Source organism: Euprymna scolopes, chromosome 21 (assembly GCF_053919585.1).
Source record: "Euprymna scolopes isolate OS-2025 chromosome 21, ASM5391958v1, whole genome shotgun sequence".
In the NCBI taxonomy this organism is placed as follows: domain Eukaryota; kingdom Metazoa; phylum Mollusca; class Cephalopoda; order Sepiida; family Sepiolidae; genus Euprymna; species Euprymna scolopes.
The window spans coordinates 90509541-90532040 of record NC_136502.1 but is presented as its reverse complement, the minus strand read 5'-3'; the positions used below and the strand labels follow the sequence as shown (position 1 = coordinate 90532040).

General features: G+C 32.1%; 1 protein-coding gene across 1 annotated transcript in view; it reads right to left on the bottom strand.

The window, feature by feature from the left end:
• Positions 1–385: 385 nt before the first annotated feature.
• The window catches only part of LOC145242564 (arginase-1-like), a 114020-nt gene continuing 91905 nt past the window's right edge, over positions 386–22500 (bottom strand). Inside the window, exons 6-9 of the mRNA XM_080105654.1 lie at positions 9330–9434; positions 7303–7379; positions 4496–4555; positions 386–558 (exon numbers count right to left, since the gene is read on the bottom strand). Coding sequence (XP_079961780.1) covers positions 416–558; positions 4496–4555; positions 7303–7379; positions 9330–9434 — 385 coding nt within the window. The 3' untranslated portion in view covers positions 386–415. The remainder of the gene's footprint in view (positions 559–4495; positions 4556–7302; positions 7380–9329; positions 9435–22500) is intronic.

Here is a 22500-nt window from a genome sequence, read left to right as displayed (position 1 = left end):
CATTAAATGTTATAATGAAATAAAATATTTTATGTATCGATTTTCAGTATTTACTTCAACAATACCCAACACGTGAATAGTGCTATGACGTCATTTATGAAACTATATTTATATCAAATATATGAATATATTTTCATAACTTTATTTTATATATATATGTATATATAACTTATATATATATATTACATATATATATTGCATATATATATACATACATATACATATATATATATATATACATACGTGTGTGTGTTTCATACATACATACATACATTCATACACACACACATATATATATACACATAGAAGGTTATATATATATATATATATATATATATATATATATATATATATATATATATATATTACTTCACTTTCGAGTATATTTTTGTGCAAATATCTATTGGATAAAAAGCTAATCCGAAGTAACTATTCCCGCCCTTTTGTTCCCATAGAAATGTTCGATAATTTTCATGGTGTGCATTATTGTTTTCTCCTTGTCTTCCTCTGTTCCAAGCGTGGGATTCAGCTCGACGATGTCCAGCACCGAGATTCTGTCTACAATAGAAAATAAATAAATAAATAAATAAATAAATAAAATAATAATAATAATAATAATAATAATAATAATAATAATAATAATTTTTTGTGAGTGTCATCATAAACGGGCACCACACCAAATAATGAGAGTCAAGAAGGATGGAAAGACCGAGGAGAGAAAGCACTAGCCAGGCCTACGCTGGCTGAGTTCAAATAGGACTGGGACCTTGGGGAGGCTTATTGCCACCCAAATACTAGTGATGACCAATTGTCAGCGCTAACGAGAAATCGATGGTAAGCGACTGATGCGATAACACGAATTCTTTTGCAAAGTTTATCGAAAGAGGTGGATAGTACTAAAAATCTTGGGAGACTTGTTGTCACTCACGCTTCAAGGAACACCACAAAGTGCTCTCAAAGAGCAATCTTTGATGGTGGCTTGTGTGACTACTCCTAGTAAGTAAGTAAGTAAGTAAGTAAGTAAGTAAGTAAGATAGTAAGTAAATAATAATAACAACAATAATAATAATAATAATAATAATAATAATAATAATAATAATAATAATAATAATAATAACTAGCAGAACAAATTCCATGGTAATTGAACATTTTTAAAACACATTATAGATAAAATGAATAAAAAACAAAATAAAAAAAACAACGACGAATTTCAAACAATTTTTTTTTAGCAAATTCTCTTTTTTTAAAACCTTTTTAAAGCTAAACAGAACTGATTTAAAAATCTTGATTTTTTTTTCAATGAAAATTCAACACATGCGAACGAATACCCTATATATTATGTTTCATATCTGTAGCTAAAAAAACTGACAGAGGAGTTTGATAGGCAATTTTTTTAAAACAAATATATATATATATACACATACATAAATACATATAAAAAGAGATTTGGGTTTACTATAACCTTTCTAATGTAGAATATTTGCATGAATATAAACAATAATAAGAAAACCGAAAGAAAAACAACAACTAAAAGGGAATTAATTAAAATGAATGTTTAAAAGAATATGCAAATTAACTAGATATTTTGCAGATGAATGCAGTTTCACGAACCAAGATTTTCAGCTTCGGTATAGCTGGAAATGTCTTCTCAAGTATTAAATCATTTCTCTCTGATCAGCTCATAAGATGCTTGATGGGCAGAAATCAGAAACTCACAATATTAATGTTTGAGTCCTTAAGGGGTCCATTCTGGACCCAACTCTGTATCCGATCTACATCAATGATCTCCCAAAACACATACTTAGATCATTCGTTGACATTTATGCTGACGATACTACCATCTATGGCAGCACATCAAAGGCCGTAAATGACCAAGTTCTCTCTGATTCTCTCTCCTCTGATCTTGAGCACGTGGTACAATGGGGAAAGAGGTGGCTGATTACATCATCAACGCTTTGATCCCAGTCGTGCATCAATTGAAATGGATGGCTCTCCTCTGGGAGAAGCTTCATATTTTGACAAGCTTCTACGCTTGACCTTTACTCATGATCTGAAATGGAACACGTTGCCATGGTCGCTGGAAAGATGGTGGGATCCTTCTACTGTGCTAGTAGATATCTCACCGCTGATGCAATTCTCTATTTATATAAAAGCTAACTACGTCCAAGGATTGAGTACTGTCGTCACATCTCGCCAGGAGCTGCTAGAAGCAGCTTATCCCACCTTGATAGAGTACAAAATAGACTTCGTAGCTTAATGGGGGGGGGACTTTTCTCTTCTCTGCAACCTCTTTCCCACAGAAGAGACGTTGCGAGCCTGTCTTTATTTCCAATAATTTAGCTCAAATCTCTGGTCCCCCTCACTAATCTTTCAAGAAAATCACTCGTCTAGCTGAAACCACTGTCAATAATCTTCCCCACTCTTTAACTGTGCCCAAGTCAAAAACGTAGATTCCATGAACAAAGTTTCTTTCTTAGAACTGCCCGCCCGTGGAACTCTCTTCCGTTTGCCTATTTCCCAGTTGACTACAACTTGGTTATCTTCAAGTCCAACATAAACAAATTCTTGATGAACCGCCCCCTTAAGTAATCCAATCAACCAAAATTCCATTACTGACGATAACTACGATATTATCCCATTGATTAATGTACTCTTAATAATCCTTATCCTCGAGTGGCCTCCGGGCCTTGATAAGTGGTGACTCCTATGTAAAAAAAAAAAAAACAAAAAAAATCCGACCTATATATAACAAAGTTGTATTTTCTTTTTAAATAAATAGAAAAAAAGGGGTTTTAATATGAATATCAATACACAAAAGAAAAAAACAAAACAAAACAAATTTATATCAAAACCCTAAACGAGACATCTCTTGAAATGTTTATATTATTTTAATATATAATAAAAGGGGGTGCGCCCGGCCTTTCCCGTTACGTGAAATACGCTTAAATGTATTTTAATCCATGCAGATTTTGTATTTATTATTACAGAGCCAATTATCTATTGGATATTATATTGTACCTAATATATAGTGATGATTTAAAAAGTTAAAAAAAAAATTACTTTGGTGCCATCAGCTAGAATTGAAACCAGAAATATTTAGCGCCATATTCCCTAGCTCTGATGGATCAAAAAGAAGGAACTATCGGAAAATGATTCGGACAAGCCAACCGGTAACGAGTAAAAAAGAACATACGGAAATTTTACTCCCAATAGGAAAGAATATTCGCCAAAACTAAATGGAATGTGCTACTAATCTAATGAAAAGACGTTGGAAATGCCGAGGATATCCCAACAATTGGACCAGTGGTTGAGATAAAACTACCCATAATAAAATTTCCATCGACAAATATAATAAACGGTTGGAAGAAGGTGGTCGTGTCTTATACCGAATTTGTATTGTATTGTGTCGTGTAAAAGGGATCGAATCTCTCACAGAAGAGACGTTCCGAGCCTGTCTTTGTTTTATCGTTATTTCCATGGCAAGTGCTCGTCCGAACCCCAATCTCTGGTCCTCCCCCGCCAATCTTTCACGAAAAAAAAAAACCCGTCTAGCTGAAACCACTGTCAGTAATTTTCCCCACTCTTTATCTGTTCCTAAATCAAAACGTAGATTCCATGAACAGAGCTTTTTTTCTTAGAAGTGCACACCTGTGGAACTCTCTTCTGTTTGTCTGCTTTCCCACCTGACTACAACTTGGATGTCTTAAAGTCCAACATAAACAAATTCCTGATGAATCGCCCCTTAAGTAAGACACTTTATCAAATCTCCAATACTAATGATTACTACGATACTATCCCAGTGATTACTGTACACGCAATAACCCTTATCCCAGAGTGGCTTCCGGGCCTTGATAAATGGTGACCCCCCCATATAAAAAAAAGCACAAGTCAAGAAAAGCAGACGATAAAGGAAAACGAGGAACCTGTGCGAGGGAAACATTTTTTTCTATTAACTTATTTTTTATTTATGTATTTTATGAATATGTGGTTAAGTGGCAGTTTTAGTCATTTGGAACTGCTTTAAAGTTTCACCACTCACTCATTTTACGACAAATTTCAAACAATTATTGCAGTTTATAGATCACCTTCTCAGCTATATTGTGACCCCCCCCCCCAAAAAAAAAACAATTTCCATTTTCGTTCAGTAAACCAACTTATGATGAATTTAGTGGCGTTCCAAATCATAAAAAGACGTAAAGAGGTGAGCGACATTCTGACAAAAAAACAAAAAAAAACAAAAAACACAACAAAAAAAAGCAAAAAAAAAAAAAAAAACGAAAATATATTTTCTACACAAAGAGATCTATTTCTTTTGAAAATTATATTTTATTCATCACTGTTCTCTGTGCTATTAACAGCGTTTGACCTTCGTTTGCAGATTTATTTGACCATTCGATGGCGCTTCAGAAAATGCATTTCGCAAAAGATAAACACATATTTAACAAATGTCACCGTCTAATGTTGTTTTAATTGATTAATAAACGATATATCTTACTTGTTGCGTGCAATATTTCTGCCATGTACATGCATTCCCGAAAGGTTAATCCTCCATGAACTGAAAAACGAAAATAAAGATAACATTAATAAGCAACGTGAATTGGAATAAATATATAGCACATACAGCTAAGTCTACTATAAAGAAAGTGGGCTCCCTTTACCGGGCTAGAAAACCAGTATTCCATAGCTCTATAAAGCCACTATTTGCCCACGCTTGCTGCCGTATCTAGACTGGGTACTTAAGTCTCTCAGGGTCGGAAAATAGGAATGAATAAATCAGTGCTCCAGACGAGGAGCCCTCTGCTTCTGCAAAAAATGCCCGTGCAGCCCCGTTGGTATTCCCAGTAGAGCACCTCAGGCGATTAGCAATAAACTAACCCTTTATCAGAGACAAGCCTGGGTGCCCGGTGGAGGTGTGTGTTGAGCAAACAACAACAAAAAAGCAGTCGTAAGCAGGCAGGTTCGAACCCGTACCGCGAAGGAGGAAAAGAACATGAAAAAAAAAAAAAAGCATGACGACTTTGCTGTTGCGTCTCTCGCCAAACCGAAAGTGGCGAAGGTTTAAATTAAAGCTAGTCAACCAAAAAAAAAAGGGGGACGACTTTCGAAAATATCGGCGAAAAAAGCGACCCCTCTCTGTAGAAAGTGCGCAGTTGATGGTGGAGGAATTAATGTTTTGGGCCAATTTTCCGATATTTGTCATCCGAAGGGTTGCGCTTCAAAACGATACCGATCTCGTGTAAATCTGTTGCCTTTGTCGAATGTTTTAGACATACATACATACATACATACATGCATACATACATACATACATACATACATTTAAACAAACAGGTGAGATTTATATCATAGAAGACAAAGCCTGAACGAGTGGGCCCCAAGAACTGCACAAAACAAGCCTTACACCGCAATCAAGGTCATTACAGGAATAGGCTAATCTATGTTGAGGCGACTCTCTATTAGAGAAGTTGCAAAAAAAGACTGTCTAATCTAACAGATCCCGCTCTATCTACTAAGGTCCAGTCCCTGTCCCATCACTATAATGTTGCATCCCTGTGCCTGTTTTACAAGTACTTCCACGTATTCCATGTGCTCTGGTGAACTTACTACACGTGTACCCACTCAACGTAAATACCCCCGACGAACCCAAACAGTAGCAGAAAAATCCCACCTCTTCCAAGATGTCAGAAAACTTTCTAGTCGAATTTTCCTACGGTAGTTTGCCTTTGGAATTCCATCCCTGCTTCCTGTTTTTGCGATTGTACCAACATGCAGAAACTTAACTGTAAAGTGGTGAACAAATATCTTGTTTTAAGACTCCTCACTATAAATCTGCCCCCTAATTATAGTAGCCACCCAGCGTCTCAGTGATACTATGCTCTATCTAGGTGGGAAAAAATAGAATAACAAAAACGACAAAAACAATATTACACACACACACACACACACACACACACACACACACACACACACACACACACACACACACACACACACACACACACACACACACACACACACACACACACAAAAACAAATAAAATAAAATAAAAAACAAACCAGTTACTTTTCTGTTGTTGTTGTAAAAAAAAAAACAACAACAAAAAACAACTTGAACAATTGGACTGGTGGCATGACACTTTCGAATTTTCTTTATGTTTTTGTTCTTGGAGGAAATCTATTTTAAAGAAATTTACTTTCTAGTATTTAGTATGTCACCCCCCTCCCCTCTCACTCTCTTTGACTCAGATAAGCATTAGAGGTCATTATTTTCTTTGATAAGAATGTGCCTCACAGTCGTTTCTCGGGTACGGCTTAGTCGTAAAGATCTTTCAGATCCTTAAGGTACCAAATATCGTCCTATGCTGTGATGACTGCATATAACCTGGGTAAACATCAATGTTCTGATGACTTTTAAACACAGCGTGGGCACAGAACAATTTACATAGCATAGAACTACAGATTATCTCTAAGATTACAAGAACCAATCAAACAACGATGTGGTTTTCCAACGAACTACAACGTGGTTGTTTTCAAGTGTAATGTAATCACATTCTTATTGAGCCTTTCTTTTAAAGAATCAAGAAAAAAAACAATTAACTTGATTTTAAAAGAACTTAAAAATAACCGTGTTTATTTAAAACATAACACAAAATAAAAATACAACAATCAGCCGTCAACAACGAGATTATATTTTCGTATTGTTTTTCTTGATTAAAAGAGAGGGATTTTTTTCTTGATAAAAACAAGGAAATTTTTCTTGATTAAAAAATATTTAAAATAGTTGAAAGTTTTTAATCCTTCCAAATTAATTATAAAATAATTAACCGAAAAGAATTTTAGGAAAACATGAATTTTCCTTAAAAAAAAAAAGCAGTTAAATCGATAGAAGCATTAAATACCTCGAGTCGCGTTAATAGTAAAAATACAAAGCAATTTGATTAAAAAGAAAAATTTCCGGGTATTGATGTCATGCTCCGGAGAAAGCCGAGCGAACGCTGAGTTATGTTTGATTTAAAGAATGCATAAGTACCAAACGGTAATAAACGACGTATGTTAAAAAAGAAAAATTGGCGGCCCGGATTTTTATTCCTTTCTTTCCAGTTTTATTTTTATGAATTACTAAAGCAAAGTGTAACGCCACGCAACGTTACACCAAACCCAAACGGCGACGCCGAATCGGTAATGCCATTCCCTAAAATCCGACGTATCTCGTAAGCAGGAGGAAAACAACAAATTCTTGAGTTTGATAATCGTTAATAGTAAAAATACAAAGCAATTTGATTAAAAAGAAAATGGTCATACCTGGTGTTCCCGTGCTAGGAGAGAACATCGGGTCCATGCCGTCAATATCAAAACTCACGTGGATCGGGCGTTTACCACTAAAATATAACAACAAATAGTCTTTAATATGTAATATTGTCCTGGGTATGCCATTAAATTGTATTCAGTAGTATACACATCTTATGTTATAAACTCCCGGAAAATACGGGTTAGCCTGCTGCATAGCAAATTGTCAGTGTTTAGGTTAGACATATTTCGATAACAAAAAAAAAAAAAAAAAAAAAGAAAAAGAAAAGGAATGTTTGAATAACAGAAACAATGTTACCAAAGCGAAACAAACGATTAAACTTGAGAAAATATTTACATTAAAATAGTTCCCAGGAATTTTAACTTGAGAGAAAATAAATTTGATGAGTAAAATTAAACGTGGATTACTACGTGACAGAGATCAGATGGTTGTGCGGTGATACGTGTTGATGACGTTATTTAAAGGGGGCGATAATTTTTGTAGAGACATTTAGAAATTAGTCAACAGTTGGGAGTCGGAGTTGAGAGTCGACACTCGGCAGTCAGAGGGAAAAAGACCGTGTACTGAGCAGAGGAAACTTTCGGAAAATGTCGATATTAAAAATCTAGGATCAGTGTGCAACTCTCCAATCGGGGAAACACCGGTAAATAAAGCTGCTGTAAATACAACCAAGACTTCGGGGTCGTACGAAGCTTCATTTGCAGCTTTTCCAAGGATCCGTCAAATCAAGATCAAATGAGATTGATAAGGTATGTTGTACTATTGGTCGATATTAATCCCCGTCACCTATTATTGTAAAAACGTCTGTGATAAATGTTATATGTTCTGCTTATACGCTCATAACTAGACGATTACATATACACTAGACGATTACATATACACTAGACGATTACATATACACTTCAAAAATATATATACACTTAACATGTAAGAGACAATTAAATATATCATACGTCAAACTGAAAATATACTAGTAAATATATAAACACATTATATAGACTTTTTTACACACCGACCTTTGTATCATGGATAACTTCTAAAAAGACTTTCTAATAAAACAACGAAATTTGACAAAAGGTCAATATGTTGTAAAACAACTAATAAACAGCAATTCCAATCCCTCTGTACCACATAAGAGATGTGGAAGAATCACGCAGCTAATAGATATTTGGAGAAAATCAAGAAAAGAATCAACATCGGGATCCGTCGTCCTCTTGTCGTTTTTGCCTCTGTGGCAAGTAAAGATATCTAAGACGTTGAATCACAAATCAATGAAGTATGAAATATGATCGTGTCTTAGATCCAATTCTCTTTCGGGTAGTACACTCACTGAACGCTTATTTACAACTAAATAACGCATTGTGTGTGAAATCGTGGTTAATCAATTGCCATCCTCATTGAACGTAGGAAACTACTAGCAACGGAGTTGCTTCCCTTGCCTAGAAAGAATTTTGAACTAATTAATTAAATTGAAATGCAATGCACGAATGGACAAATAATGAATAAAATTTTAATAGAAAAATGAAATAAAAGATGATGGTATTTACATTGAGACTAACAAAATTAAAGACGAACAAAACAATACAAACCAATTTTTAAAAAATTCTGAAATTTTGGGGTCCGTCCATGGAATAAGGTTTTCCTTGTTTTATTTGTGCTCCTTGTCAAATAATCACAATTTTGTATAGCTTTTACAGATTTATAAAGTTTTTCGAAAATTAATTTTTTTTTCAGTATATATATATATATATATATATATATATATATATATATATACTTTCACTACACCGATGAAGACTGAAGGATCGGTCGAAAATATGTACTTATGAAAAAAGTTTTTTAATTTTTTTTCATCATATTATTATTTTGTATTCCTGCACGTCACCAATTAAAAACGAATATAGAAAAGTTATAAGCTTTTATACTTTTCGCATTCTTTTTTATTCATATATATATATATATATATATATATATATATATATATATATATATATATATATATATATATATAGTTACTTACGTTGGATCGGTCATTTCTAAAGCCAATCGTAGAACATCTTTAATTCCATAAGCATCAACTTCATGCATCGAAAAATATTTGATGCCAAGATTTTGTAGAAGTTGTCTGAAAAGAAATAAAACATAAGACATCGTTTTTATTAGCACATGTAGTTAATGATATATATATATATATATATATTTAAATAAGGGGGTAGTCACCAACAATGTGTATTTTTTAACATTATTTTATTATTCCGTGTCTTGGTTTTTCATTGAGAATTATGTTTAGAATAATTCTCAATGAAAAACCAATACACGGAATCATAAAATAATGTCAAAAAATACACATTGTTGGTGACTACCCCCTTATTTAAATATACATCTTTCTTTCGTTGGAATTTCTTAACCCATTTTATATATATATATATATATATATATAAATATATATATATACATATCCATATATATATATATATTCTATAATATAAATCTCAAACGTCTGTTAGTGTTTGTATGTATCACAAAAACTTTTGACATACGCGGCTAACACTGACAAAATTGATCTCGTTTGAAAGCTCAGTCTCTCGGACGACAAATATCCAAATAAAGCCAAAAAACATTCATTCTTTTCACCTTCAACTAGGCGGTTTTTTTTTTACAAGGAAGGGGTCACTTTTTTGTCGACATTTTTGCAAAGTCATCTTATGCATTGCAATGAGTAGCATAATTTCGAACGCCGCCAACGTCATTTGTCGCGTTGGACGCAGCGACTAAACTGTTCGCTTTTTCCACTTCCTTTTCCTTTTAGCATTATAGGTTCGAGCCTACCTGCCTGCTTACTACTTTTTTTTTGCGCCCGCATTGGTACTTGCTGCTGTTTTCATTTTTTTTTCAGGGGTGGGGTGGGACAGGTTAATGTGTTTTGTTTGAAATATTTTTTTTAGGTATTTGTTGCTCAATACCCTTACAATAAAACCTCTCCGAGCAACGCCGGGTACACCCGCTAGTCACAGAGTATACAATCAAATGAATTATTGTCTTATTAAATATTACGGTGAGATAATATTTTTAAGACGATTCCAGCCAAAAAGGTAAAGCTCAATATATAAAAATCGAGCAAAATATAAATGTAAGAGTTAAAATTGAATTCTTTAGATTAAAATATACATAAAAATACAGAGTGACCCCCCCCAAACCGGGCTCCAACTCTAATTAGGACCCGTTTCTTAGTGTTTTTTTCCGAATGAAATGAAACTTTGGTCATAAGTAGTTTATTATATTCAAAACATCACATCAAAGCACTAGAGCCTTTGGCCTTTTTTTCTCCGTTGACTGTAAAATGCTCAGAAAAACAATTGAATGTCCTCTTTTTTTTTGGGGGGGGGGTTACCCTGTATATATATATCGCTCTATAGCAAAATATAAATGTAAGAATTGGAATTCTTTAGATTAAAATATGCATAAAAATATATGCAAGTTAAGAATTTATTGTTTGAAACAAGGAATATATGAAAAAGAATTATATTTATTAACTTAATCGACGGATTTTCAACAATGGCTCATATCATCAGAGGAACTGAAATGCAATTAGAAAAATGATCAGCTATGAATAGACATATTTTACTCGTCAGCACATATATTGAAAAAGTTATCGAAAAAGTTATTAAAAAAAACATTTAAAAGGCATAGATAAAGAGTAACATACAACATAGGCAATCCAACGTTGCATCCCTTTGACTTTTCTACAAGTATTTTAGTGGTGAATGCTCTGACGAACTGCAATCACTTGTGCCCCCACGACGTGAGAACCCTCGAAAAACCTGACAGGCTGCTAAATCCCACCTCCACACTGTAGAGATCCCTAGATGTAAAAGATCTTTTTACTCCAATAGTTTCTTCCCCAGAACCGCTAGACTTTGGAATTCCATTCCAGGTCCCTGCTTCCCCAACAGTACTGACGTTCAGAAGTTCAAGTGTAACGTGAACCGACATCTTGCTGCCCAAATCCCTACATAGTACCCCAGTAGTTGTTGCCCTTGATAGTAGCCCCCTACACCAAAGTGGCAATTTGCCTTGTTTGGGGTGAAAATGTAAAAAAACAAAAAAACAAAAAAAAAACGGGTTTAATTATTTGCGGAATATTTCTGCCAGGTCGGACGATTGGTAATCCAAGAAGAAAAAATTGTAATCCGTAACAATTGAAACAAACTTAAAATTGGCGGTAACATTCAGAATTGCGTAAAATTCTCGTGATGTCTTTTCCAGAGGTATAGGTTGGTTGGTTGTTTTTGTTTTACGGCATATCAACTCTTTTCAGGTTATTTAATGCCGAATCCAGTGATTTTTTAAGAAAAAAAATTTAATAGAATATATATATATATTTTTTTCAAGTCGGTTTCTATTTAACCCATAGTTGGGTCCCTAACAGGTACTATCACTCCGGGTCAGAGTGGACCTTGGAGCAATGGCAATTAAAGGGTGGCTCCACACTTCCCAAAGCCCGCAAGCTGAGGCCTCACCATCGGATATAGTTTAAGGTCATATCCAGGATCTCTAGAGGTATAGGAGATGGTATATTTTTTCCGGCGCGGTAAATGAGAAAAACTCCGGAATTTGTTGTAGTATGGAGACGTTGTGATATATTGAACAATATTCAATTGTATTATATATATTTCCGCCGATTGTAATCATGCATACAGATGTAAAAATATCGAAAACTATATATATATATATATATATATATATATATATATATATATATATATATATATATCAATATGTGTATATATAAATTTAGAACACAGAAATCGATTGTAGAGGTTAGAATTGTAGAGGTTAGGTTTTGTAGAGGTTAGGCTTTTTTTTCTTTACTTTTGTTCGTTGTTTTTTTTATTTGTTTGAGTAGGTATCTTTCGTTAAGCAGGATGAAGGACTTCAAATGGATTAGGAGTGTGAGGGCTTTAGTTTTTAACAGGGTTCTTTTAAATTTTAAATCACTTCTATCGTTGAATTAATCTTAGCAGAAGCATCCTTGAATAAAACTTGTTAAAAAAAGAAAATCTCATAAATAAGTGGTTGACAGAAGTCGACACAATTAATCTAAAAAAATATTTAGAACAATGCGGTGTGTCGATAGACGAGAAGTTAGAAGCGGAGTTCGTTTACAATACATTCAAAATGCTCACGGAATTGGAAGAGAATATTTCTTGTTCCAATACAGAATTTACCTCAGTTTCAAGTCCACAAGTACCACTCACAGCATCATGTGTTCCAACCCCAAGGTTGCAGAATTCTAAATTCAGTAAAATACGAGCCGGTAAATTTGAGTTTAAAAATTCCTTAGTTCAATTTAAAACTATGTGGGGGCTGTACACTCCAAGAAAGCCAAATTGTCTCATCTTTCGTTAGAAACTGAAAACTTTAATGTGGCTATCAATTTATTGAGAAAGGAATTTTGGGGTATTTCTCTCATTATTAACGAAATTTTTAAGCATTTGATAGGCAGTAGCCCTAAATATGACCCAGAGTTTGTCAACATAAAGGTTGTTTTTTTGTTAGAAATTAAAGCTGACCTGTCTGAATAAAAGACTTCTTATAATTGTGATTTAAACTAATTAGCCATATATATTTTTCAAAATTACCGCCAACTCTTCAAAAAAAAAAAAAAATAAAAATAATTAAATCCGAAAAGTTGACAGGAACAATCCAAAAATCAATCAGATTTTTGATAGTTACAAAATTTTTTGATAGTTACAAGATTTTTTGATAGTTACAAAATTTTTTGATAGTTACAATATTTTTTGATAGTTACAAAATTTTTTGATAGTTACAAGATTTTTTGATAGTTACAATATTTTTGATAGTTACAAAATTGTTGATAGTTACAATATTTTTTGATAGTTAAAAATTTTTTTGATAGTTACAATATTTTTTGATAGTTACAAGATTTTTTGATAGTTACAAAATTGTTGATAGTTACAATATTTTTGATAATTACAAAATTTTTTGATAGTTACAATATTTTTTGATAGTTACAAAATTTTTTGATAGTTACAATATTTTTTGATAGTTACAAGATTTTTTGATAGTTACAAGATTTTTGATAGTTACAAGATTTTTTGATAGTTACAAAATTGTTGATAGTTACAATATTTTTGATAGTTACAAAATTTTTTGATAGTTACAACTATTTTGATAGTTACAATATTTTTTGATAGTTACAATATTTTTTGATAGTTACAAGATTTTTTGATAGTTACAAGATTTTTGATAGTTACATGATTTTTTGATAGTTACAATATTTTTTGATAGTTACAAGATTTTTTATAGTTACAAGATTTTTGATAGTTACAAGATTTTTTGATAGTTACAAAATTGTTGATAGTTACAATATATTTGATAGTTACAAAATTTTTTGATAGTTACAACTATTTTGATAGTTATAATATTTTTTGATAGTTACAATATTTTTTGATAGTTACAAGATTTTTTGATAGTTACAAGATTTTTGATAGTTACAAGATTTTTTGATACTTACAAAATTGTTGATAGTTACAATATTTTTTATAGTTACAAAATTTTTTGATAGTTACAACTATTTTGATAGTTATAATATTTTTTGATAGTTACAATATTTTTGATAGTTACAAGATTTTTTATAGTTACAAGATTTTTTGATAGTTACAAAATTTTTTGATAGTTACAATATTTTAGATAGTTACAAGATTTTTTGATAGTTACAACTATTTTGATAGTTACAATATTTTTTGATAGTTACAATATTTTTTGATAGTTAATATATTTTTTGATAGTTACAAGATTTTTGACAGTTACAAGATTTTTGATAGTTACAAGATTTTTTGATAGTTACAAAATTGTTGATAGTTACAATATTTTTGATAGTTACAAAATTTTTGGATAGTTACAACTATTTTGATAGTTACAATATTTTTTGATAGTTACAATATTTTTTGATAGTTACAAGATTTTTTATTGTTACAAGATTTTTTGATAGTTACAAAATTTTTGATAGTTACAAAATATTTTTGATAGTTACAAAATTTTTTGATATTTACAACTATTTTAATAGTTACAATATTTTTTGATAGTTACAATATTTTTGATAGTTACAATATTTTTGATAGTTACAATATTTTTTAATAGTTACAAAATTTTTGATAGTTACAACTATCAATCAATCAGATTTTTGATAGCTACAGCTATTTTTGATAGTTACAAATTTTTTGATAGTTACAACTATTTTTCATAGTTACAATATTTTTTGATAGTTACAACTATCAATCTATCAGATTTCTGATAGTTAAAAACCTTAATTAAAACAGATTAAACAAATCTTAATTTCCATCAAAACAATTTTAAGTCGTTTGAAGGGAATTATATTAAGGATACTGTGAAGGAAAATGTTACAACATTAGAAAACTTTGCAATAAAATATTCTTCCCTTAATTTGAGACGTTCTATGTGTAGGGAAAAGGGTTTGTGTCTTTTGTGTACCAGTGCTAGTCATAGTACAGAAGTCATAGTATAGAAGACTGCTATGCCAAAACAAATAAATTACTTCGAAAATGTGCAAATTGCAAATCCCGAGGCCATATTACCCCAGTTTATGATGAAGCAGATAAGTGGAAATAATCCAACTGCTTTCATGCACGTGTGTACCAACACTGACTCACAGGAGCATCCCTATATTTTACCGATAGTGGCAATTACTGTTACTAAAGGGAAACATGAATACAAATTGAACTGTTTCCTTGATACAGGCAGTCAAAAGACTTATTTCTCTAAGCAGGTTATTAAAAAATTAGGTGCCATAAATCTTTCCTTACTCCAGTTGAATATGATGTAAAAACCTTTTTAGGGTTCAAAAAGAAAAAAATAATCAAGTTGTAGTTGGAATTGAAATTAATAAGGATAATGTCTTGCCCCTACCTGTTCTTATCGATGATGGGTTCGATATGATTTTGAGATTCAGTAATTTTTAATCTATTAAAAATAACTTACTTAAATTAAACTGCAAACTAACCTGTAATAAAATCAAATTAGGGTTCATGGTCTTCTAGGCATCGATGTAATTCAATTCATGAAGAACATCAAAATGGTGGACTGCTTGGGAGTTTCCTACAGACATTTCTCCGTTAGGTAAATGGCAAACATTTTTATATGAAAATCAAAGTACCTCTTAGAAAGTACAAAATAAAGATTTTCAACGCAATTATCATGCCCGCCGCCCTAGAATTGTTCCAGACTCGAAGGGAGTGTGATACAAAAATTGATGCTGCAAGATCAAAAGTTTATAACGCTGCACCAGATATTAATAGTGTATCTATTCCAATAAAACAACGCCATAAGAGGAATAAAAAATTTAAAAAAATTATAAAAATATCCCAATAACCCTATGTATACTACTAAAATCTTCACTTGCAAACAACTACGACACTCACTTCTTTCAAACTTTGGACTTCTTTATGAAAACAAATCTCCACGCCTTCTAGTTTCTAATTTAAAGTTCTGAAACACACACACACACACACACACACACACACACACACACACACACACACACACACACACACACACACACACTTTCTGTAAAATTTTATCATTGACTATCTTTGCCGTTAAAAAATCAATTTCCTGTCAATTTTCATCTTTGGCTATTTTGCCTTAAAACAGAAAAAGAAAATTCCTGTGAATTTCTTCTTTGGCTATTTTGCTTTAAAACAGAAAAAGAAAATTCCTGTGAATTTTCATCTTTGACTATTTTGCCTTATAATAGAAAAAAAAACCAAACAAAAACATTTTCTGTGAATTTTCATGTTTGGCTATTTTTGCCTAAAAAAACCTTTACTGTGAACTTTCAATTTTGACTGTTTACCACCCATAGAACAAAGAATCTGTAACTCTGTAAAAAATTATGTTGCAATGATTACATATTGCAACTTTGTTTTGGGGAACAACATTCGAACTATTAAGGAGTAACTAACGGGGTGCCATGTGATTGGATGAAAAAAAAAAACAACAAAAAACAATCACAAGCTTCCCTTTTAGATTTTCTACCTCGTTTGCTTGTTGAGCATCGAAGACAACACATGTCTATCAGCTCTCTCCGCCATTCATACCAGGCACGTGTGAAAAGTTTCGACAACAATTGCAGCCATCAAAGAAATCAAGGCTCTCTTGATTTCCTCAACCCGGCAAAAACTCCACAGGAAAGAAACATCGTTAACTGAACGAATCCTACAGATAAGTTCCGTAAAACGCGACTGTTTTTGCAAGGCAACATTCTTTCTTCCTCATCTTTCCTTTCAATACAAGTTTTTTCATAGCAATTTTTATTTGTGTTTTGTTGTCGACCTCACATTATTTTGTTACCATCTATAGTTGGGAAAATCCCAACATTTTTTCTTTTGTTTATTTTTCGTTTCGTTTCTTTCGGCGGAACATATCTGGTTAAAAATTGTTGCAAGATTCTTTTGTATAAGTGGAGAGCATCATTAAAGAAAATTGGAAGGTTCTACTTATAGACATTGGCAATAGGAATTGACCAATCAAATGGAGCTACGTCATGCTAGCAACCAATCAGAAACCGGAATTGCTCCATAAAAATATTGGATCTTTTAGAATTCCCGCACATTATTATTATTCGTACCCATACGAGAAAGATCTTTGCTCTTTACCTGCAAAATTTTTAAGTTTAAGACTTATACAGATTATTCAGCATTTTTCAGTAAAATGTGTTCAGCTGAAAACGTGTTTCAGCATTTTTTTTTTTTGTGAAAAGTGTCCAGTGAATGATGTTTTTTTTTTTTTTTTTTTTTTTTTTTTTAGGTGAAAAATATCCTCGGTGGTAATTCCGTTGTTTTTTAAGTCCGGTTAAAATGTTTTTTATTTATTTATTTTTTTTTTTTTCAGGTGAAAAGTGTGAAACAAGTTTCTTTTCTTTTCAGTGACGAATATTCCGGTTTTCAATGACGAATGTTCGGTTAAAATGTGTTTATTTTTTTTGTTTACTTTCCTCATGAAAGTACAAGTATTATGATGATATTAAGTCTCATCGGGACTGAATGTTTGTAATTTTGAAAGGGGCTGAGAAAAATCGAAGGTAACCAACAAAACTGTCGAAGGTTGCGTTTCCTGATGGCAGGGGGGGGAGGTTCCCAAGGTTGCGTGTTCATGTCACGTTGCGGTCACTAAAACGTAGATTTGAAAGACAAAGTCTCATTCTAACGTTAAAGTCAGAAAAACAGAAGAGAGAGAGAGAGAGAGAGAGAGAGAGAGAGAGAGAGAGAGAGAGTGAGAGAGAGTTGCCGTGCGTTGAACCTTTTTACAAACTCTGTCACGTGCTCAGCTCGCCAGAGAGATGGCCACTGATTAGGCAGCCCAAAACGAAGTTGGCCGCTAGCACTAATCAACATGGAGTTTAAAACACAAATATAATTAAAAATTTAAAACCGCTAAGTGTCGCTGCTGCTGCTGCCATATAATCAATATGAAAAAAAAAAAAACTGGTTCCTATTTAAGTGCCACCCCACGAGAACAGAGTTAGACACATCGCGGTTTTTAATGTGGGAAATTCAGCTCCCCCAAAAGGAGCACTCTGGATAGGAACAAAAATTAAAATTGTCTCAGTCATGAAAGATTTCTCCTGACCGAGGACAGAAAAAGTGAAGCGTAGTATCAGAACAGATACTACACTCTGTTCCTAGTCAAAAAGCCAACTGCATAAATTAAAACATCAAATTCAAGCGTATTTTACACCGGGCGGCCTGCTAGTATATACACACACACACACACACACACAAACACACACACACACACACACACACACTATATATATATATATATATATATATACTAGCATGGGTAACCAGCGTTGCCTGGGTTGACATGAAGTTCTGTTTGAAACACACCTGTATACTAATCATTTTCATCATGGGCAACGTGGATACCCCCACAACCAAAATAAAAGAACGGATGAAAACATGTAAATGTAATCGCCCCCCAAAAGAAGTATTTGATACCCTCTCAACGAGACATTTCGGTAGAAGGGCTACGAAGACAAGAAACTATTCTCCGGATATTGAGGACTGGAAAGCCCCCCTCCCCCAAAGAAAAGATAATTAAAAATAAATTATTACAACTTCTGTTTCAATAAAAATAGCAGCGAATGCCCGTGCGATCGCAAAAAAAAAGAATGAAAAAAAATCTACCAAAAATTAATTCCAAAAACAGTTAAATGAAACTTTTCATTTTATATTTCTTATGTACCCCCCCCCTCCAAAAATTTAATTTGTCATATTGTGGGGCTTGTTCTATTTATAAAATTGTTAGGTGAAAGTACAGAATGGTCTCAAAAATGAATTAAGTTTATCATTAATTTATGTTTCAAATATAATTCCCGCCCCTCACCAAATGTATTTGTCATGTTTTGCCCCCGCCCCTCGATCGCCAAACTTGAAAAAATGCTACAGATGAGATGTCTCGTTGAACGCTTTGCGGCCAAAATTGAGTGCTCATTTTACGTTAAATTTATATAGAAAAGTAATCTCCCACGCAAAAATGTTAAGTTTCTTTTTTTTTCAAAATTTCTTGTTTCATATTATTTATAAAGACTGTTTAAACGCATTAGGCCCCCCAAAAGTAGGTCTTAATTTTTTTAGGGGTTAAACGACGCTGGGTCACGTCGTAAAAAATGCCCATTTTTAATTTAAGATATTAAATAAATTATAAAGAAAATCTGTTTCGCAGGCAATTAAACACACTTGCTATGGTATAATTATTATAATAAATCCTGGGCAACACCGATTACATTTTATAAACAAAAAAAAAGGAGCAGATAATGTATGGGATGATGAATTTTGCTCACATGGAGAATTGGCCCTGTCTTTGACTAACTTTGCCCTCGTGAGGATGCAGGTAAATGAGGACATTAGTTTTAATTATTTTTCTCTAACAAATAAAAAAAGATTACTTAAAAATTAAGAATAAGCGAAATAAAAATTTTCCTTCGAATTAAAAATAAAAATAATAATTCAGCTTAGAAGAATATTTCGAATTGAAAACAAATCTATTACAGAAAATATTTAATAGCGTGCTCCGTTTAAAACATTTTTCAATTAAACTATCACAGTTATTTCCCCTTTTGTTTTCTAGTTTGAAAATTAAACGGTTTTAGATTTCAGATAAAATAAGTTAAATCAAATATAAATTGAAATTTAGATAAACTAAATAATTAATTAGTACAGTTGAAACGAAGCTATAAGTAATATCATCGAGCTAATTGTTTAAATATATTTAATTTAATGTGATATGTTAATGACCGTAACTAAATCAATATAGATGTGGTTTGAAGAATGCTATATATAGAAATTACGTATAGATTATAATGTCTCCTTTGACAGAGTATCCTACTAATATTTCTTGACAAGGAGAGGTGTATACACATATAGGGCCTTTCTATTACACAGACAAACACACACACGAACGCTAACACTTTATATATATATATATATATATATATATATATATATATATATATGTGTGTGTGTGTGTGTGTGTGTTCTGCCGACCTCATCAGATAATTTAAGTCACTTACTTGACTTGAGATTGGCAGAATAATATTATTGTCATTGAAACAAATTGTACTGATTTAAAAAAAAGCCTCCGAGGTTGAAAAAAATAAAAACATATTTACCTCTACTAAAGTATTGAGCACCCCCGCCTTTTACCAAATATACCTCCTTATATATATATATATATATATATATATATATATATATATATATATATATATATATATATAAACAGTAAATATATATTATATATATATATATATACAACGTTATCGAAGAAGACTGCCAGGCACATAAAGTACCTTCGTGTTACATTTCATAAAAACAGTCATCAGAGTCCATAGTGAACTCTCTCTCCTTCTCTCTCTATCTCTCTCTCTCTATCTCTCTCACACACACACACACACACACACACACACACACACACACATATATATAATATATATATATATATATAAACCTTATCTAAGAACACTGCCAGGCACATAAAGAACCTTCGTGTAAAATTTCATAAAATCGGCAATCTCTCTCTCGCTATATATATATATATATATATGATTAGTTTTTTTGGAAAAAGAATTCCAGCAGAGTGCTCAATTAAAAGGAAAATCCAAATTTTAAGAGCGTACTTATATTTTGTGTACAGAAAGTTGTTAGTTGAGACAGGTCATTGGTACCGTCGGTTTCAAGCCCGATAATAAGGCCCGTTTAAGGTATCCTTATCGAGCTCTCTTCAGCCAATATTCGTCTATCTTATAACCGGAAGTGTGAAGTATATATACCTCGCGAGTCCACGTTCAAATCTCGTTTTGTTTAACCCCCCCCCTTTTTTTTTTTTTTTTTTTTTTTTTTTTTTTATCTATCTATATCTATATATATATATATATATATATATATATATATATATATATATATATATATATATATATATATATATATATCGGGTAATGTAATACCTAATTTTCAACTTTGAATTATTTAAATTTAAGATCTAATTTCGAAAAAATGTTTTTTTTAATATATGAATCGATTTTAATTTGAACCCCATTTAATTTTAAAATCTCTTTCCTTATGTATAAAAACTTCAAAATCTGTATTGGTATCGGTTAAAAACTTTAAAATTCGTTTAATTATATCGAACATTTAAAAATTTCCAAAAATACGTTTAAAGTTTTAAAAAATATATTTTTAATTATATCGAATCACGTTTAAAAATTTCGAAATACGTTTAAAAATTATTTTTTAAAAACCCAAATCTTTCAAGGTTTGGGGAAGTGAGTATTTATCTATCCTAAGTGATTTCCCTAGTTTATTAACATTATTATATTTTTCTATAGTTTTAAATTCGAAATAGATTATAAATTACATTTATAAAATATAATATATATATATATATATGACATTAATTAAAAATCTATAATATAATTGCGATTAAAATCCAAGTTTACCGACTAATTATTTATGTATTTACAATTTTTTTTCTTATATATATATATATATATATATATATATAAAAACAACATCTAAGTGTTGTTCTTTTCATTGATCCAATTTATTAGGAGACCCTTCCTTCTATGTATGCAACTTTTCAAAGCTTCACTCCTCACATTTAAACATTTTATTTTTGGGTCATGAATGGACCGGAGGATGTAGTATTTCTCTGCGTTACAGAGTGAGCATTGACTTAATTCCGGGACGTAGGCTGGTCTATGCTCTATTTTTCTCCATTTTATGGAAAAGGGTGTATTTTTTTCTTTAAGCTCCCACACGCGGGTAGCTAATGCTGTATTCATCCTTGTTTTAGCTCTAAAGGAGCTCATATGTGCATAATACCTTTGTTTAAATTGGCCTTTTGTCATACCTATATATATTTCCGGTATATTTGTGGATTGTTCCGTTACTGTGGCCTCATAGACAAGGGATTCAGCTTTACAATTACCCTCCAATGGACAGCTATTTTTGGTCCTGCAAGAGCAGCCTGCGTTATCTATCTTTTTTGGTTCTTTGGATATTATCGACTTTATTGATGGAGCTGTCGAGTAACTAACTTTCACCGTGTTTCTATTAAAAAGTTTATGTAGTCTATGTGTTCTTGGAAAATGTTTGTCTAGAAGGCTAAGAAAACAATGCCCTACCCTAGTTTTAGTGTTCAATGAAAACGGAGGTAAGACCAGATTATTATATATATATATATTATATATAATATATATATATATATATATATATATATATATATATATATATCACACACACACTTTTTATATAATAGTAGATAGAATGGATAGAATAGATAGATAGACGTAGGGAGAGAGAGAGAGAGAAAGAGAGAAAGAGAGAGAGAGAGAGAGAGACCATGGAATGATATTTTCACTTCTTGCATTTGCGATAGTCGTCTGTAACCCTCATATATATACAGACCGTACTGAAGTGACACTCAACCAAGGTGGGTTGAAATGGTTTCCTCTAAAGGAGAAAGTTTCATGTGAATATCAAATGCATAAGCGGTTTTCAGTTGCTTATATATCTCCATTATGTATTGGCACTTCTTGCAAGGAGGTGTCGCTACCCTCCTACATACAACGGCCTTGTATTCCTAAA